The 19035-nt window shown below is 41.5% G+C and overlaps 1 protein-coding gene across 3 annotated transcripts in view; it reads left to right on the forward strand.

Moving 5' to 3' along the window:
* LOC124608622 (muscle M-line assembly protein unc-89) overlaps positions 1–19035 on the forward strand; it is a 254287-nt gene that overhangs the window by 151942 nt on the left and 83310 nt on the right. For 2 of the 3 annotated variants that reach the window (XM_047140001.1, XM_047140003.1), the window contains exons 6-7: positions 5176–5277; positions 18277–18369. In XM_047140001.1, the coding sequence (XP_046995957.1) occupies positions 5176–5277; positions 18277–18369 (195 nt within the window). The remainder of the gene's footprint in view (positions 1–5175; positions 5278–18276; positions 18370–19035) is intronic. The other variant, XM_047140002.1, reaches the window with a different exon arrangement.

Genomic DNA, 19035 nt, shown 5'->3' on the forward strand with positions numbered 1-19035 from the left:
TGCCCGATTTGGCAATTACACAGATCAGTGATGTATTTACAATGTCACTGTCTGGCAGAACTTTTAGAAAAGAAAAATCATTCAAACATATGCATGTATGCAGATCTTTCCTGGTTGTTTTCACAGTTTTCTCTTTGGAGCTGAAGAATATTTGTTGGCTATGTGGTTAACGGGCAATGTTGTAGAACAGTTGCTTTTTGATCTAGAGAAACTCAGTTGAAAAGTGGGGAAAATAATTGTGAATATCCTCTCACAAAATTTTACAAGCCTAGTTCAATCCATGGGTCAGGGAATTATTGATAATTACAAATGATATCAGAAACAGTTTCTTCAAACCCTGCTTCTGAAGCTGTCATAGGATCCCATTGCCATTCACATTAAGCATGCTACATATAGGGCAGTTGAACCTTTGAGTTAACTGGAGTAAGCTACCTAAAATCAAACTTACTGAAGTTGTTGTTGTTGTTGTTGTTCAGGCAGACAATGATGAATTTGTGCATAATGGTAAGCTTAGAACAGCAATGCTCAACCTCTTAGTTCTGCATCATCATCATCCCCCCCCCCCCCCCCCCCCCCACACACACACACACACACACACACACACACACACACAAAAGGCAAATATAAATAAAATTACTATTTCACAGCACTATTACTAATGGAATTTTGACTGTGATTCTGAATGAAAAAATTATTTAATATTATATAAACACATTACACAAATTTTATACATTAAGAGAATAACAACAGTATAAAATGTAATAAAACTATTTCTATTATTTTGGGTTGCTGTATTTTTGGGGCAGTGTAAGAACATTTGTGTATGACATATACATTCATGAGAAATTTCCATGTTGATCTGTATGTGCTCTTAGTAATTTTATCTTCTTTTATGATATTCACTATGAGAGCATGTTTGAACATGCATATGAATGTGTTTGAAAAAGATGTCACCAGTGTAAACTTGGTGCTTAAGATTTCATAACTTCAGTTAAGTTTCGATTGCGTAGCGTGCATCTGGTGCTTTTATTTTAGCCTGCAGTTAACCATGAAAATGGTTTGGTCCTTCTTTTTCCCTCTCTTATGCAACATAGATAAATTTGTGGAAAAATGAAGTGAGCCATCTGCATCCAGTGTTGAAGACAAGGGTGTACAATGACAGTTGACATTTAAATTATGATTTTATCTCATTGGGTACACAGCGTGTTGTTTGCTTTCACGTTCTCTCTGATGAAAGGTTGAAGCTGTCAAAATTAGACACTTGAATAGTAAATATCTTGAATTTTTCAAAGGATAGTTACATACTTGGAGAAATCAGCAACCTTTTATTTGTAAGCTGGCAGTGCTGATAAAAGTATAGTTGAAATGTTTTATGTTGTAGCATTAAGAATACTAGGATATCCAAACCCCATTCAGTTACCGAAAATCTCATATTGCCTGCTGCTGTTGATGTGACAGTATTTTTGGAGGTGTGGAAGAAGCAAAATAACGGAGAAAAAAAAATTCTGCCTTCTAATAACACAATATCGAGGCATATCAATGAAATGGTTGACGATTTTTGAAGTCAGATAACTCATCAAGTGGATTAAAGTGAATTTTTCAGTATTCAATACCAGAGAAGGAAAGTTGCTACTCGCCATATAGCGGAGATGCTGAGTCGCGGTAGGCACAATTAAGAGTCACACACTCATAGTTTTTGGCCATTAAGCCTTTGTCAGCAGTACACACACAAACACACACCTCCAGTCTCAGAGAGCTGAAACTACACTGCGAGCAGCAGCACCAGTGCATGATGGGAGTGGCGACTGGGTGGGGGTAAGGAGGAGGCTGGGGCTGGGAGGGGGAGGGATAGTATGGTGGGAGTGGTGGACAGTGAAATGTTGCAGTTTAGACGGAGGGCAGGAGAGAAGGTGCGGAGGGGGGAGGGGGTAAGTAGTGGAAAGGAGAGAAATAAAAATAAATTAAAAGACTGGGTGTGGCGGTGAAATGACGGCTGTGTAGTGCTGGAATGGGAACAGGGAGGGGGCTGGATGGGTGAGGACTGTGACTAACGAAGGTTGACGCCAGGAGGGTTACGGGAACATAGGATGTATTGCAACGAAAGTTCCCACCTGCGCAGTTCAGAAAAGCTGGTGTTGGTGGGAAGGATCCATATGGCACGGGCTGTGAAGCAGTCATTGAGATGAGGGGTATCATGTTTGGCAGTGTGTTCAGCAACACGCTACCAAACATGATACCCCTAATACCCCTCATCTCAATGACTGCTTCACAGCCTGTGCCATGTGGATCCTTCCCACCAAAACCAGCTTTTCTGAATTGTGCAGGTGGGAACTTTCGTTGCAATACATCCTATGTTCCCGTAACCCTCCTGGCGTCAACCTTCATTAGTCACAGTCCTCACCCATCCAGCCCCCTCCCTGTTCCCATTCCAGCACTACACAGCCTACATTTCACTGCCACACCCAGTCTTTTAATTTACTTTTATTTCTCTCCTTTCCACTACTTACCCCCCCCCCCCCTTCCGCACCTTCTCTCCTGCCCTCCATCTAAACTGCAACACTTCACTGTCCGCCACTCCCACCATACTATCACTCCCCCTCCCCATCCCAGCCTCCTCCTTACCCCCACCCAGTCGCCACTCCCATCATGCATTGGTGCTGCTGCTTGCAGTGTAGTTTCAGCTCTGAGACTGCAGGGTGCGTGAAAGTTGCATTTGCGCGCGCGCGTGTGTGTGTGTGTGTGTGTGTGTGTGTGTGTGTGTGTGTGTGTGTGCTCTTGACAAAGACTTGATGGCCGAAAGCTATGAGTGTGTGAATCTTTTTATTGTGCCTATCGCGACTCAGCATCTCCACTATATGTTGAGTAGCAACTTTCCTTCTCTGGTATTGTTACTTCCATCCTGGATTTTTCAGTATTCAGTTTGATGAAACCACAGATGTAGCAAACATGTCTCAGTTCTTCTGTTTTGTGAGGTATGTATGTAATAGACACATCACTCAAAGAAAATATGTTATTTTGCAAAACAGTACAGGGTCTTGCAACTGGACAGTGTCATTTAAATTTGTTGTGAGGCTACTAGAAAGTATACCAACATAGATTGACCGAAACATATTGCAATACGTAGTGATAGTACAAAGGCATTAACAGGAAAGAAAAGTGGATTAATGAAAATATTAAAAGATCATCCATGCGCAGAATGGATGCATTGCTTCTTTCAGACATGATCTTGTCACAAAAAATCTCAAATTCTTTGTTTAGCTGTAAAAATGGTTGATTTCATTAAGTTTTATGTAGCACACTGGTTGCTGAACTATACAATATAATGGGTGAAAATAAAATCTCTCCTTCCCATGCGGCAGTTATATGGTTATGAGAGGGAAAAGTGTCCCCCAGATATTGGAATTGCAAGATGAATTAATAATATTTCCCAGGATAAACAAACACCTTTCTCATTGGTTTTACAAAATACTTTTACAAGATAATTAGTGTATGTCGTTGGCTCTTACACTTTCAGTTTAATAAACAGCTCTTAAAAAGGTCATGTTCTGAGGAAAACTGACTTTAAAATGCACATTAATTGTAGAGAAAGTTTCAAAACAGCTTCTGTGATCAAATTACCAGTAGTCTTGAATGCAAAAATTGTGTATCGTAATTCCATAAATAATGTTCGCTACATAAATATGGAATTTGTTCATGAAAATTATTAACATTTGGTGTGTTTTTATCATAAATATTGTTCTCTGTCATCTGTGATAGTGGTTCAACGTGTTGTCATTGATTTGATATTGGAAGTAAGTCAGCCAATTTTGGACTCTGGGAGGCAGTGTTAGACTATGTATTGTTGCATTTCAATTAATGTGAATTGAAAAGGATGTAATAAAAACATGTTATTAATCACAAGTTTTTGTCATTAAGAAGCTTAATATCTGGGTTATTAGCCTTCAAAGCAAATATTTCGACATGGTCCCACTCAATTTGGATTATATTGAGAAAAAGTTGAATGAATAAGATACAGTTATTAACCACAGTTTATATTGCTTACACATGTATTTCCATGAGCTGAACCTCTGTTGATGTATTATTTCAGATAAGATAAAAATGAGTTCTCAAAGTGATGGGTACTGAATCTGTTCAGTGGAAGTGTTGTTGCAGCTGCTTTTAAGTTATCATATGAGATTCACGACCAGGTCATCGAAGGGCCTGCTGACAAAACACTAAAACTGCAATTTACATCTACAGATTTAAATAAGTTTTAGCTTGCTTATCAAAATGAGTATTAAAATTTTGTCACAGAAGCATTGAAAATATTACTCTGTTTTGCAATGTCTTGTATCTATGAAAAAGTCTGTACATTTACGGTTGTGCTAAAATCAACTTTTATCACTCAAAAACAATTCACTTTTGTGTGTTTCTAATGTAGATCAACAAAAGGGGAAGCTCTTAAGTGAAAAATAAATGCAACCATAACAGTCATTAATTTCTTTTCATTATATTTTTACTTACTGTAAGTAAAATGTTTACAGTAACTACTTTTTCTCCATAAAGTGATTTCACTATTGTTTAGGTTACTTCTCGACCCCCTTTTAATATCACTGTGGCCTCTTTGGGGACCGTAACTGCCAGGTTGAGAAACAATGGCTTAGAGATAGTAAGCAAAGATGTTCATGGGGGAGGAAAAAACGTCTAGTGGTAATCAAAGTGCTACAAGGGAGTTGGTTGGATCAGCGAGAGGTTCTGAAGCACTTGAAACTGCCATAACATTTGTGGAACATAAATTGACAGCCTCCTGAAGGGTCATTTTTATATTAAAAAGAGAGAGTACAATATTGAACAAAGATAAGGTCTTTCTTTCCAAATACATATTCATTTACGTTGTACCTCTATTCTGTAGTTCCATTTTATTTGTCAGAAAATGTATGTACTTAAAAATAGCATCATTGTTTGCACCTAAATATTTAGTAATTTTTGCTGCCAGCATAGCTGAAATGAAAACTTGTGCATAATTAAAATTTGTTTGCCTGAAGCAAATTGTTCTGAATCATCTTGAGTAAGCAGTCTCGGCTGTGGAGGATTGAATTGTCAACAGTGTTAATGTAGTTATATAACAGCAGAAAATTTTGTTACATTAAATAGTTTTGAGTTGAATAACACATACATTGGTCATTTCTTTTACAGTTGTAACCAGTCATTTGGCAGAAAATGCACAGACTCCAAACAGTAAGTCGAGCCTTACCAAGAAAAGAAGGAAGAGCATGCAAATTTTAAATGAACAACCAGGTATGTATTTCCTATCACCAGCTCAGTGAAATAGGAGTAATTAAATACTGTCAGTATTTTGTCTTCGATCAAATCTACTGTGAACTTGTTATTGCTGAAAAGGCAGGATGATGTTAGTTATTCTGTTCGGGAGGGGGCTCTAAATAGTCTGTGGTAATGAGGTTGCAAAACAGAATGGCGAGAGAACATCATTTTGCATTCAATGATATCATTGCTGAGGGCAGTTATTACTATGTGAGAGTGAGGACCTGAATGTGAAAGAACAAATTTTAGAGTATGTAGGCAATGAACCATTCCAAGCAGTTGGAAAGAGATGCAGCTCATTCCCATTTTACGAAGGGATTTGGATTAACCCATACAATCATGTATTGAGGACATAAATTTCATGTAGAATAATGGAATATATTTCATGCTTGTGTGTTATGACCTTCTTTGGAGAACATAGGTAACTCTGTTGGAATCAGAGAACTTGCATAACTTAACTCACACTATTTCATCCTCAAGACTGAAAGACCGCTAGTAAGCCGTAAAGATTTAATTTCTTTTCCTTGACTTCTGTAAGGTAGTTTTTCCATACTGTTGCCTAGTGAAATAGATAAGATTTTATGGAATATTAAACCTGGCTAGATTCAGTACTTCAAAGCAAATACTATATTTATCTGATTACAAGACAATGCCCCCCCCCCCCCCCCAAAAAAAAAAAAAAAGGTCATTCAAAAATTACAGGTAATCTTATATTTGCAGATTAAACCATTTCTGCTGAGGCCAACATTTTTACATTGTTGTGGAGCGATAAAGCTTTGGCTACTGAGGTCACGTACAGATTTATTTTGAAGGATTCAGATGGGCAGAGTTTGACAAACAATATGTTTACTTAAACTTATGGCTTGACTTTTTTCGGGTTCATAAACATTTTATTTTTATCTGTTATTACTTTTATGTTGTAATTTCAAGTACTGGCACGTTCCATGACCTTGGAGATTTGCTCCTCAATTTGGTCCTACGGAACATGTGTAAATAAAATAAATAACAGGCTCAATATTTCCTGATACACCAAAGCTCTCAATACATTATCAACAGGGTTACACTAGCAATCCAGCCCATCAGTTACTTGACTGAAAACCACTACATTGTGTGCACTGCCATGTAATATTCATCTTCGTAGCCCGTTCCTGTGCTGTGCCATACCTTGCACCTGTCTGCAACATTCTAAAACTACTTATTGTTGTGGTCTTCAGTCCACACTTTTCTATCCTGTGCAACCCTCTACATCTCTGGTTAACTACTGCAACCGACATCCATTCAGGCATACATGCTCTACTCAAACGTTGGTCTCCACCTACAAGCTTAATTCAATACTCTCTTCCAAAACCAGACTGATTATTCCTTGATGTCTCAGGATATGTCATAGCAATAGACCCCTTCTTTTAGTCAAGTTATGCCATGAACCATCGTTTCCCTCAATTTGATGTAATACACTCTAGTTAGCCATTCTGTGCACCAAGCTAATCTTCAGCATTAAGCCATAGCCTCACATTTCAAAACCTTTCATTCTCTCCGTGTCTTGATTTCATATTGTCCAGGTTTCACTTCTGTACAAACCTAAACTCCAGCAAATACCTTCTAATGGTCACAATTGGTGTCAGATAAACAATAAAACAAAGAATGTGAGTTCTTTATGTTGCTTTCGAGGGACCGAAGCAAAGGTTTCACAAATTCAAATAGCGTAAATTACTTGAGAAATTATCCGAATAGAAGTGCTGGGAATAAAGAGGAAATTTCCAACTGCACACTACGTGGAACTAGAAGCAAGGACTGACTTGCGTGGAATATTTCCTGTAGTGTCTTACAAAATATTACTTTCTTATCAATGTCACATAATCTTGAAGGAAACTGCATAACTATAAGCTAGGCCATATGTGCAACTTCAGTTAGCAAAATTAGATGATGCGATACTGTATGTATTGGGTAATGAATCCATTTTGCACCTACATCTAGAGGATCACCTTTAATAAATTTTGTGAGTGATGTTAAAGAAGCCGTAAAATTCTTTTCTTTGGATGCAACAGAACAAATAAGAAGGAGAACATGCTGTGCTGTTTTGAAAGCTCCTCAATGCAGTAACTTAACTTCCACAGAAAGGGCAGTAATATGATGTGACGCCTTCGATAGGACCCTGAGACAGTGATACTGGAAGCTGATAAAGGTAAAGCAACGGCTTGTTACCTCATGGTGTGTAAGCTGATAAGATGTTTTATGTCCTTATACAGTGACAGATAATAATAATAATTTCTCCTCGTAAATTTTAGACCCCTGTCACAGTCATAAACCTTGATGAGGTGGGTAGCTCCAGTGTCTCAGTGATAAGGATAGTTGTAATGCAGGTGCAAACACAATGGAAGAATATCTGTGGAAACACCATACTAACCCTTGAATTCTGAAGAGCAGTCCATTCAGTAGTTGCTGGGGCTGGACCTGTAACATTAGCAAACATCACCTTGCCTTGCTGGTATTCTGTGTGGCTGAAAGCAAGGGGAAACCACAGCTGTTTTTCTGAGTTCGTGCAACTCTACTGTATGGCTTAATGATGGCGGCACCCCTACTCGAACCTCTGCATGTGGACTATTCAGATAAAGAAACTGGCAATCTTCAAATTGATAATTGTAGATTCCTTCATAAGGTAGTTGGGTTAGAGAGTTAGAAAGGAGATAGATTATGTTAAAGTTAGATATAGTCAAAATTAATGAAGATCAGTGACAGGAAGAACGGGACTTGTGATCAGGTCCATAAGAGTTTACCAACCAAAAATAAAGTACAGATAATGCAAGAATAGTCCTAATAATCAAAAAGGAAATGGAAATACACATACACTACTATAAATCGTATAGTGAACACATTATTGTAACCAAGATAGACGCAAAGCAAACACACATCAATGTAGCCTGGGTTGCAACAGGTTCTGGAGTTCAGGGAATTTCAAACACACCACGGAAATTGGGGGAATATCAGGGAAATTAAAAAAAAAACTGGAAAAATCTCATTTTTTGTCTCAATAGATGAAATGGTTTGTTTACTGAAGTGTCGTACATCGTCGCTGGCTGTGTGCATCTGAGTACGTGCGGCACTTCCTTACTGCCACATTTCTGCTGCTTTTCTTTCCTTCCTAACGCACCCTTCAGCTTGCAGTCAGTGCTGCCACAACATCTTGCCACTAGCCTAGCAGCTGTCAACCAGAGGCAGGGAGGCATGAGGAGTGATTTATGTGGATCTGAGTCACGGTGAATGTAGACACAGCGGCCAGAGACAGAGGTCATGTTTGCACAAGTTGTATCTGAGTAATTGTGTGAATGTGTGCGTGGTCTCATTTTCTGACAAAAGCTATGGTTGAAAATTTAGTTGTGAGAGTGTGTGATGGTCTTTTCTCGTGCCTGTCTGCGTCTCAGCAGACATCTTTATGGTGAGCTGCTACCTATCCTTATTATGATTGATTCTCAGAGTATTTGACCAAGTTATCTGTTGCATGGATTGATCGCTGTGGTCTCTTGTCATGAACATGTTGTCTGTGGCTCGTGAATAGCTGGCCACATGAGTGGATTTCCACAATGGGTCACAACCCGAGGCCGTTTCTGCGGCTATATGTAATGGGTCGAGCCTGCTGATCTGAAGCCATTCAGTTCCCACTAATGTGCAAGCCCTGTCCATCAGATCTATTCTCACAAATCTGTGAGCAGGTTGTGTCTGTTTGTGTGTGGCTCAATGAAGCAGATTTTCATGGTTTATCCTTGGAGCCAGGACTGCGGCGCTCCTCAGCATACCAAAGGCCTGGGTGATGGGTTTCAGGAATTGTGACTGTCTCATCACAAATATGTTGTACAGTGTGGTGTTTTATGGGTATTTTTTTTTTTTTTGTTCTAGCATATTTTGGCACTTCAAAAGTGATTTATATGTAAGAAAGTATGGACAATAAGAAGAAGAAAATTGTCAGTCGCTGCCGCTTTGGATGCTATATACTTGTATATTTCTCTTAAGAAGAATCCCACATTACCTACAAAATAATAGATACAACACAGTGAGTAATAATCGACAATAACGAACATAGTAGAACCAACATTTTATTAGCAGTCACCTACAGTGTTGGTTTACACAATTGTTCTCCACCTTGTACACTTCTTGAACACTGGTGCTCCCACGCATTTCAGTGTGGCCCATGGCTCGTTCTCGGCCATCGATCTCTCTATTTGCAGCCCTGGACTTGTCCCATCCCTCCACTGGAGAGTGCATCCTGACCTGTGTGGTAGTGACCATTTTCCCATCTATTTGTCACTGCCCCAGTGTCATTCTTCTGGGCGCTTGCCCCGCTGGGCTCTCCACAGGGCTGACTGGCCAGCTTTTACTTCCGCTGCAGCCATTGAGTCTCCCCCACAGGGTGACATTGACGAGGTGGCGCGTGTTTTAACCACATCCATCATTTCAGCGGCCGAGGCTGCCATCCCCCGTTCTTCTGGCCGCCCTCGGAGGAGGGCTGTACCCTGGTGGTCGCCGGAGGTTGCTGAGGCTATTCGCGACCGTCGGCGGGCTCTCCAGCGTCATAGGCGGCACCCGTCTCTTGAGACCCTCATCACCTTTAAGAGGCTCCGTGCCTTCGCCCGTCGTCTTATTGCATGGCGTAAGCAGGAGTGCTGGGAGAGGTATGTCTCATCCTTGGGCTCCCATGTCTCCCCCTCGCTCGTGTGGTCCCGGATCCGGCGGATTTACGGATACCAGACCCCTATGGGTGTCCCTGGGCTCTCCTTGGACGGTGCTGTCTGCACGGACGCTGCCGCCATTGCTGAACGGCTTGCCGCGCATTTTGCTCAGAGCTCTGCGACTGCATCCTATCCCCCGCCTTTCGCTCTCTAAAGGAGCGAGCCGAGCGGACGCCGTTCTCATTCCACACGCGTCGTTCTGAAACATACAATGCTCCTTTCAGCGAGAGGGAATTCCTCGCTGCCCTCGCCGATTGCCCTGATACAGCACCAGGCCCAGACTGCATCCACGCGCAGATGCTGAAGCATCTCTCCAGGGACTGCCAGAGACACATTCTCGCGATATTTAATCGCATTTGTGTTGGGTCCTTGAGTCGCGTGGTCTCCTCACTCCATCCCAGGGTGGCTTCCGTTGGGGCCGGTCTGCCACGGACAATTTGGTGCGGCTGGAATCTGCAGTCCGTACGGCCTTTGCCCGACGTCAGCATCTCGTTGCTGTATTTTTCGATCTGCGGAAGGCATATGACACCACATGGCGGCATCACATCCTAGCCACGTTGCATGAGTGGGGTCTTCGTGGTCGGCTCCCGGCTTTTCTTCAAACCTTTTTATTGCGCCGCTCTTTCCGGGTGCAAGTCGGTGCCACCTCTAGTTCATCTTATATACAGGAAAATGGGGTCCCGCAGGGCTCGGTGTTGAGCGTCTCCTTATTTCTAGTGGCCATTAATGGTCTGGCTGCAGCAGTGGGGTCGTCAGTGTCTCCTTCTTTGTATGCCGATGACTTCTGCATCTCATTTAGCTCCACGACTACGGGAGTCACCGACCGCAGGCTGCAAGTCGCCGTTCGCAAGGCAGCATCATGGGCTCTGACTCATGGTTTTCAGTTCTCTGCAGCCAAGACTCGCGTTATGCACTTCTGCAGGCGTCGGACGGTCCACCCTCATCCTGAACTTTACCTCGACGGCCACCTGCTTGAAGTGGTGGACACTTGCCGCTTCTTGGGACTCGTGTTTGATTCCCGGCTCACATGGGTTCCTCATGTTACTCAGCTGAAGCAAAAATGCTGGCGGCACCTCAACGCCCTCCGCTGCCTTAGCCACACGTCTTGGGGTGCAGATCGCTGCACGCTGCTGCGATTGTACAGAGCCCTTGTGCAGTCCCGGCTTGATTATGGGTGCCTGGCCTATGGGTCTGCATCACCCACAGTGTTGAAGTTGTTAGACCCCATACACCACTGTGGGGTTCGGCTTGCAACTGGCGCTTTTCGTACCAGCCCCGTAGATAGTCTACTGGTGGAGGCCGGGGTTCCCCCGCTGTGGATTCGCCGCCATCGACTGCTCGCCGACTATGCTGTCCACGTGCATTGCTCGCCAGACCATCCCAATCGTCGCCTGCTTTTCCCTGCCATGGTCCTCCATCTGCCCGAACGGCGACCTAGGTCTGGGCTTTCCGTAGCTGTCCGTGTCCAGTCCCTGCTGTCAGAACTGGGGTCATTCCCTCTTCTGCCTCCCTTCCGGGTCCGTACACCTACGCCTCCCTGGTGTTTGTCCCGGTCATCCGTCCGTCTGGATTTGGCACAGGGCCTAAGGACTCGGTTCCGCCTGTGGCCCTCCGTCGCCGTTTTCTTGCGCTCCTCGAATCATTTCCGGGCTGTGAGCCTGTCTACACTGATGGTTCCCTGGTTGAGGGTCGCACTGCCTACGCTTTTGCTCACGCTGCCCATGTTGAGCAACACTCCTTGCCGACTGGCTGCAGTATTTTTACTGCAGAGCTGGTGGCCATCTTGCGCGCTCTTGAGCATATGCGTTTCTGCTCAGGTAGGTCCATCGTCATCTGCAGTGACTCCCTGAGCAGCCTTCAGGCCATCGACTGCTGCTATCCCTCTTCTCCTCTGGTGTCCTCTATTCAGGAGTCTGTTTCCGCCATTGCCCGTTCTGGACGTTCGGTGGTCTTGGTTTGGACGCCAGGTCACGTTGGCATCCCGGGGAACGAACGTGTTGACAGGCTGGCCAAGGGGGCAATCGACGCCCCAGCTTTGGAGATCGGCCTCACAGCTCGCGACCTGCAGCTGGTGTTGCGCCGTAAGGTGCTTGGGGTGTGGGCTGATGGGTGGCGTGGCCTGACATCCCCGAATAAGCTGCGGGCTGTTAAGGAGACGACCGATGTGTGGCGTTCCTCCCTGCGGGCTTCTCGCAGGGACTTGGTAGTCCTGTGTCGGCTGCGCATCGGCCATACATACCTGACGCACGGCCATCTGTTGCGTCAGGAGGATCCCCCCTTGTGTCGGTGTGGGTCCCGGCTGACGGTCGGCCACATTGTATTGGAGTGTCCTCGACTGCGCACACTCCGGCAATCTTGTAATCTCCCGGGCACTTTGGCTTTGGTTTTATCCGACGATGCCTCCATGGCTGACAATGTTTTACATTTTATCCGTAGTAGTCCTTTTTATGGTTCGATTTAGGGAGGTCCTGCGCCTTTCCCTTTCTGTGTCTTTTGTCCTTGTGTCTGTTGCTGTTCTGGTGTGCCGTCAGATGGTTGACTCTTTCCCTTTTTTTTCTCATGGTCAGTCAACCAGTCTCCGGCCATCCTCCTTTCTTCTGTTTCTTTCTGTCTGGTGTTCCTCTGTCCTGTTCTTGTCTGTAGAGTTTGTTGCTGCATTTGTGTTCTTTTAGCGCCTGGGGGGACGTCTCCTCCCCCTTTGGTTTTTATCTGCTCCGTAGATTTTCGGCTCGCCTGATTTTGGAATGGGGGACTGATGACCTTCGCTGTTTAGTCCCCCTTAAACATCCCAACAACAACCGACTTCTTTCAAGGGGCCTACTTTTTTTTTTTGAGGTTATTTCTGAAATCAGTGAAGGTATTTTAAATCTGCCTTGCGACTCCAAGGAAATATGTATTTTTGTCACTAAATGTGCCTCGTTTTATTGAAATAAAATAACATCAGTGGTCTTAATGAAACACACTTACCATTTGGCTTGCTATCTCCACCAAAAAACAGTTCATTACAAAAGATGTTGATGTTCGTACATGAGATTTTTGCTCACTTACCCTTGAGATCTCTACATTTGTCAGGGAAAAATGCTAAAACTTGTCTGAAAATCAGGGAATTTCACCCTGGTAAGGCAAGTTTATATGCCAACTAGCTCTGCAGGTGAAAGCATCAGGAGGTAAAGGAAATTGATATAGTTAAAGGACACAATAATTTGTGATGGGTGGCTGGTATTCGATGAAAGGAAAAGGAAGAGAACTTGGACTGGTGAATAGAAATAAGTGGAAGCTGCTTGCTGGAATTTTGCACAGAAAATAATTTAATCACTGCCACCACTTGGTCTAAGAATAATGAAAGAAGCTGTATACGTGGAAGAGATCTTATATAATGGTAAGGCAGGTATTTCAAAACAAGATTTTAAACTGTAAGACATTTCCAGGGCAGATGTGTTCTCTGGACATAATTTATTGGTTATGGACAACAGATTTAAAGTGAAGAAATTTAAAAAATGTTGGAATTTAGGCAGAGATGGCATCTGGATAAATACATAATGATGTTGGAGCGTGTAGGCAACATTAAACGCCAGGACGGTCATCTCTGTCCCTGAATGGCGATTGACGATGGGTTGCCTACTACCAGCACCATGGCGGACACAGAATCACGAGAACTCAGTTACCAATTATTCTGTTAACACTTGTACGAAGGTTGGTGGTCGAAGGCTGGTGGCCTGCATAGTATCCCAGGCAGCAGCTGCTATCTCTTCATAGCACCCTCAGGTGCACTGGCACCAAACACAGGACCATTGGGAAACAGAGAGACCTACTGAAGACACCCTAGAGGTAGTCCTCCATTAGTGGCACTTACCTGAAAGCCTGGAACCATCAAGTCTGGGTAGGTCTCATAGAGCCGCAGCTAGCTGATCATGCTACTAGATGCAATTGGAGCTGCTTGGCTCACATGGGACTTTGGCTGGCATCTGGTTTGCCATGGCATCAGCAGTGCTCAAACAAAAGTTCGCTAGTGTCCTGAGTGTCAAGTATTTATAGTTGCTCTGCCCAGTTTTGTTGCGATAGGGCCCACCTTGAGCCACTTAGGCGACCAAGATAAAGCAACATTGGATCACAACATGTGGAAATTCAGCACACTGCTGTGGTTGACTGGGGTTTTGCAGCACAGTTTGCCATCAGTATTGCAGCACCTGGTAGCAGGATTCCACTTGCTTCTCAACGAGGTGCGAAATCCAGACGAAGGGTGTTTCCTCCACAAAAGAAAGACTGTGCGGTTGTTGAGAGTTTGTTGTATCGTTGTGCAATGTTGTACTACATCAGAGGAAAGAAAGCTATTGAAGATGATTGGTTAGTTGAGAGGTGAAATTTTGAAGGTAGCAGAGAATCACATAGGTTAAAAAGCAAAGTCTAGCAGAAATACTTGTAGAACACAGAAGGTATTCAATTTAATTGACAAGAAAATAATATTTAAAAATGAAGTAGGTGAAAAGGAATACACACATCTAAAAAATGAGATTGATAGTAAATGTCTAAGCAGCAATGACTAGATGCCAAATGCAAGAGCATAGAAGCGTGCATAACTGGGAGAAAGATATGATTAAATGCCACCTATCGGATTAAAGCGGAGAAGGTATACCTGAAAAGTAGAAGGAATGTGTTTTGAGGTTAACAGGGATAAAATGCAGGGAGTGCAGTTACAAGGGTTGCAAGACGTGAAAGGGACACTGATTGACTGGGGGTTGAGACAGAGTTGTTGGTTGTCCTCAATGTTATTCAGTCTGTACAAAAGACTTGGAATAGCAGTTCAACAGAATGGGTAGTGCTGTGAAGAGACATTATAAAATGAACATAAAAAGAAGTAAAACAAGGGTAGCAGAATGTAGTCGAATTAAATCAGGTGGTGTTGAGGGAGTTGGATGAGGAAATGATACTAAGAGTAGCAGACGAGTTTTACTGTTTGAGCAACAAACTAAATGAGGATGGTCAAAGTAGATGTGGTATAAAAAGTGGGCTGGCTGTAGGCAGAAGGGCATTTCTGATCAACATAATATAAATTTAAAATTTAGGGAGGTTTTTTTGATGCTATTTGTTTGTAGCATAGCCTTATATGAAAGTGAAATATGGACACTAAGTTTCTAAGATCAAAGGTGAGTGGAATCTTTTTAAACATGGTGCTACAGAAGAATTCTGAGGATTAAGTGGTTACATGGAATGACATAGGGAGGTACTACATCAGAGATCCCCAAATATTTTTGTCTCTGTCTTTTATACATTGAGTTTTTACAAATCAAATTCATTTACTTTGAAAGTAATTTTGACATCTGATACAGTGTTACTCAGTTTCATATGCATAATTGTTTAATGAAAAACATAAAATGTTAAGTTTTATACATTTATTAATTTAAATGACACAAAATGCTTATTTATTGCAGTTAGTACATAAATGCTTTTAATGAGAGAACTGAGCCTGATACTTCATTAGCAAATATGTAATATTTGGCTTCATTTCAGTTAGGTTTAACCAAACATCTCCTCAGTCACTGATTTCCAATCTATTTTTTTTTTTAGAAGACTGGTAACCATGCTGAAAACACTTTCCAGGGTGTACGAAAATGGAAAAGCTATCAAAAACTTTCCTGCGATTGTCCATAATAAAGGATAAGTAACAAGCCCCTGAATCGCTATTATGCCTTTCCAAACTTTATTGTAAATTCCTTATTAGTGCCTACTCTGCTCTGTATGCATTGATAACCCAGTGTGGTATTTCGACAGTCAAAATGTCCTCAAACCTTGTCTCAGTCTCTGTCAGGGACATTTGAATGGTGAATGAATCATCATCATCCTGTCAGTTTCTATGATAAGTAGGGAAACTGGGAAAATTACGCTGTCCAATATTTTCTTCATTAGTTTAAGTTTGAGAAGGAAAGCTGGAATGATGGACTATGTTTTTATCAAATATAGATTGTCATGTTGTAACTGCAAGTGTAGCTCTTTTAATTTAGTAAGCAAATATGTTAAATAAGAAAGGTCTGGTTTCCACTTGATTAAAATTTTCTTTTAAAATTGGATCTTTAACATTCAAAATCTAAGTGAGAAAAATCTTGTCAAACATAGCCTCTTGACAGACAGCGTACTTCAGTGTGAAAGAGTAATTGATGAAAGTTTGTGCAGTTTTCTTCACGTAACTGCACGGACAACCTAGAATTCAACATGCTGCTTCAAATTTTGTTTACTAGATTAATTACAAATTGAAGAGATTGCATCAAGTTACTGCTCAGATTTTTTTAACAAGTAAATGATGTTGATTAATGGTGCTGTTACTGATATCCCATGTGCATTTTGTTTCAAATGGCTTATCAATCCATGATAATTGCCAGACATGGCAGGTGCTCCATATACTGCCCCTGGCATTATGTTTGATAAAGGGATTGCTTTTTCCATGAAATAATCTTTCAAAACATTAACAAGACTAACATATACAACTAATAATGCTTCATTCCCAGGTAAAGTTAACTCGTCCAGTTGTTTGGAGAGGTGGTCATTTGCAGATAATTACACAAGATGCTTTCAATATCATAACCCATTTCATGAATATGTTCTTTGAACTGCATTGTTACTCGGAAGAATTCTTTCGAATATATTATAAGCAGGTTTGTGTAGAATAGTTTCTAAAACCTCTTAATTAGCTTGCAGAATTAACTGTTCCCTGTTAGTATGTAGTTTTCCAGATTTTGCTATAAGTAGCAAGTTATTGTAAGATGCCACCAAATCACTGTCTCTTTGGACCTCAAAGTGAACATAGTGTCCATTGTGGGTCTCTCTTTGAAGTTGTATTACATATTTCAAATCTTTATCTGTTTTATCAGGATGATACATTCTAAGATTGACTATCATCCGATTGTGAGCCCAAGCTTGAAATAAGCAACACTGTACTGTCTCTGTTTCTGTTTAAATTGTCATGTTTAGTATCACTTACCTGTCAACATACATTAAGCTATTAAGGTAAATATGATAAGATAGCAATCAAAATAACCCTTTCAGCCTCAAGTCATAATCGGCGCATATCTACCCAATGAAAGGAAAAGAAAATTTGAGAAAAAAGTAATTCATTTGCTTACCTCCAGCACTCCCAAACATGACACGGATTCACTTTAACTTTTTTGGTACTGAACTATAATCTTTCCGTAGAGAGATGAACAGGGGCTCCCTAGTGGTGGATCGGAAGAAGTCGGTCTACTTTGACTTGCTGATGTTTGGTGTTCGGTTCCTGGCAATTGCAACAGTGTAACAAAAACCTTGCATATGTATCCACTGCAAAGTGATTTTTGTATCATACTGTGCTGTGTTGCAAATTAATATGTCTTTGATGGGTGATGAAGTTTTTCCTGGCCCATCATGGGCAGCACCAGATACTCTTTCCACTCCTCCAAGGAGGGCAGGGGGGGGGCAGTACTTTATGGAGTGAAGCTTATTATTATTATTATTATTATTAATAGCTGTTGAGTGTTATAAAAAGGAGAGCAAAAATTAAAAGTTACTCCTTCCTCTCTCTTAGCCAATGAGACAAACAGTGACATAAATAGGAGCAAGCTTCAGCACTGTGACAATAGTTTGGAATTTTGGTTGTGACCTGCCTACATGGAATCCACTCTTGTGGATTCCCATTTATGTCTAATGCACCACCTTTTATCCCCCTCCCCCGCTGATATAGACTCCTTGCAGGTTAGGATTGATATAGACCACTTTGGGGCGCACTGTACTAGATTAAATTTGGGGGAGAATGGTAATTTGTGGAACAACTTGACTAAAAGGAGGACTCTGTTAATAGGACAAATTCTGAGGCATCAAAGAAGAGAGAGTTCCTTAATGGAAGGAAGTGTTGTAAGTAAAACTTGTAGGGAGAGGCCAAAGCTTGAGTAATGTATGAATGTTCAAATGGAGGTCAGTTTGAGTAGATAGAGATGGAGAGGGTTGAACCTGATGTACTAGTGTGGAGACCTACAGCAAATCGGTCTTTTGATTGTGGTCTGCAACAAGAGCAACTTCCGAACATTGGAGACAGATGCAAGGTATGATGCAGCATAAGGATGGAATTCGGTGATTAGTACAATAAGTGGAGTGGGTAGTGGCATGATATTTTGAGAGCTGCTGTTGTCATGTGATCAGTAGTTTCAAATTATTAGATTTCTTCAGTAACATTCTTAATGACTGAAGAAACATTTTGACATTAGATCTATATGTTGTTGTTGTTTGACAGATACCTCCGTGGTTTCAAAAGAAACTACACAGACTCCAACAAGGAAATCTGTTCATATTAAAAGGAGTACAGAAAAGGAAAATGATGAACCAGGTATGTAAGCATTTTTTTAACAACTATTGTGTAAAATGACTGGAGAGAAGATTAATAATATTGGCCGTATATGGTCATCCCTGAAAAATAATTGGGAACTTGATCTTGAGAATGCCCCCAGAGAACAACTTGAAACATAAACTATTCTACTTCTTGCAATGCTTGGGGAGTTAAAATCCTCTCAAGGCAAAGTTGATGTAGCTGTGGCTTGTGCATGTGACTGCACTTCAACTCAGGTTGTGTGTTGGTGTTTAGCCCAAATAAGGGCAAGAAAGAATACACAGCACGACAGAAATTATCAGAGTGGGCGAATAAAAGGAATAACACCAGTGTTTGAAGTTTGTATTATAACAAAACCTACATCTTATTTAACTGCATTAACCTAAAAGAACAAAATCAAAACAATTGGATTTCTCAGAAGGAAAAAAAAAAGTTGCTATCATCAGAATATACAAGGACTGGAATACAGTAATTTAACTTAATTCATATTTTCAAAATATTAATTCACTGCCCATTCATTCCATATGTAACTAAGGTTTTTAGCATGTGGACTTATGAGTAAGTAGTCTTTTGATCATTAGAAATAATAAAGAACAGTATATTTCTTATTTTTCTGTTTAACCAATTACATGTACCATACAAACATTACACCCACTGCGGGGAGTG

This window comes from Schistocerca americana, chromosome 1, assembly GCF_021461395.2.
Source record: "Schistocerca americana isolate TAMUIC-IGC-003095 chromosome 1, iqSchAmer2.1, whole genome shotgun sequence".
NCBI classification, from domain to species: domain Eukaryota; kingdom Metazoa; phylum Arthropoda; class Insecta; order Orthoptera; family Acrididae; genus Schistocerca; species Schistocerca americana.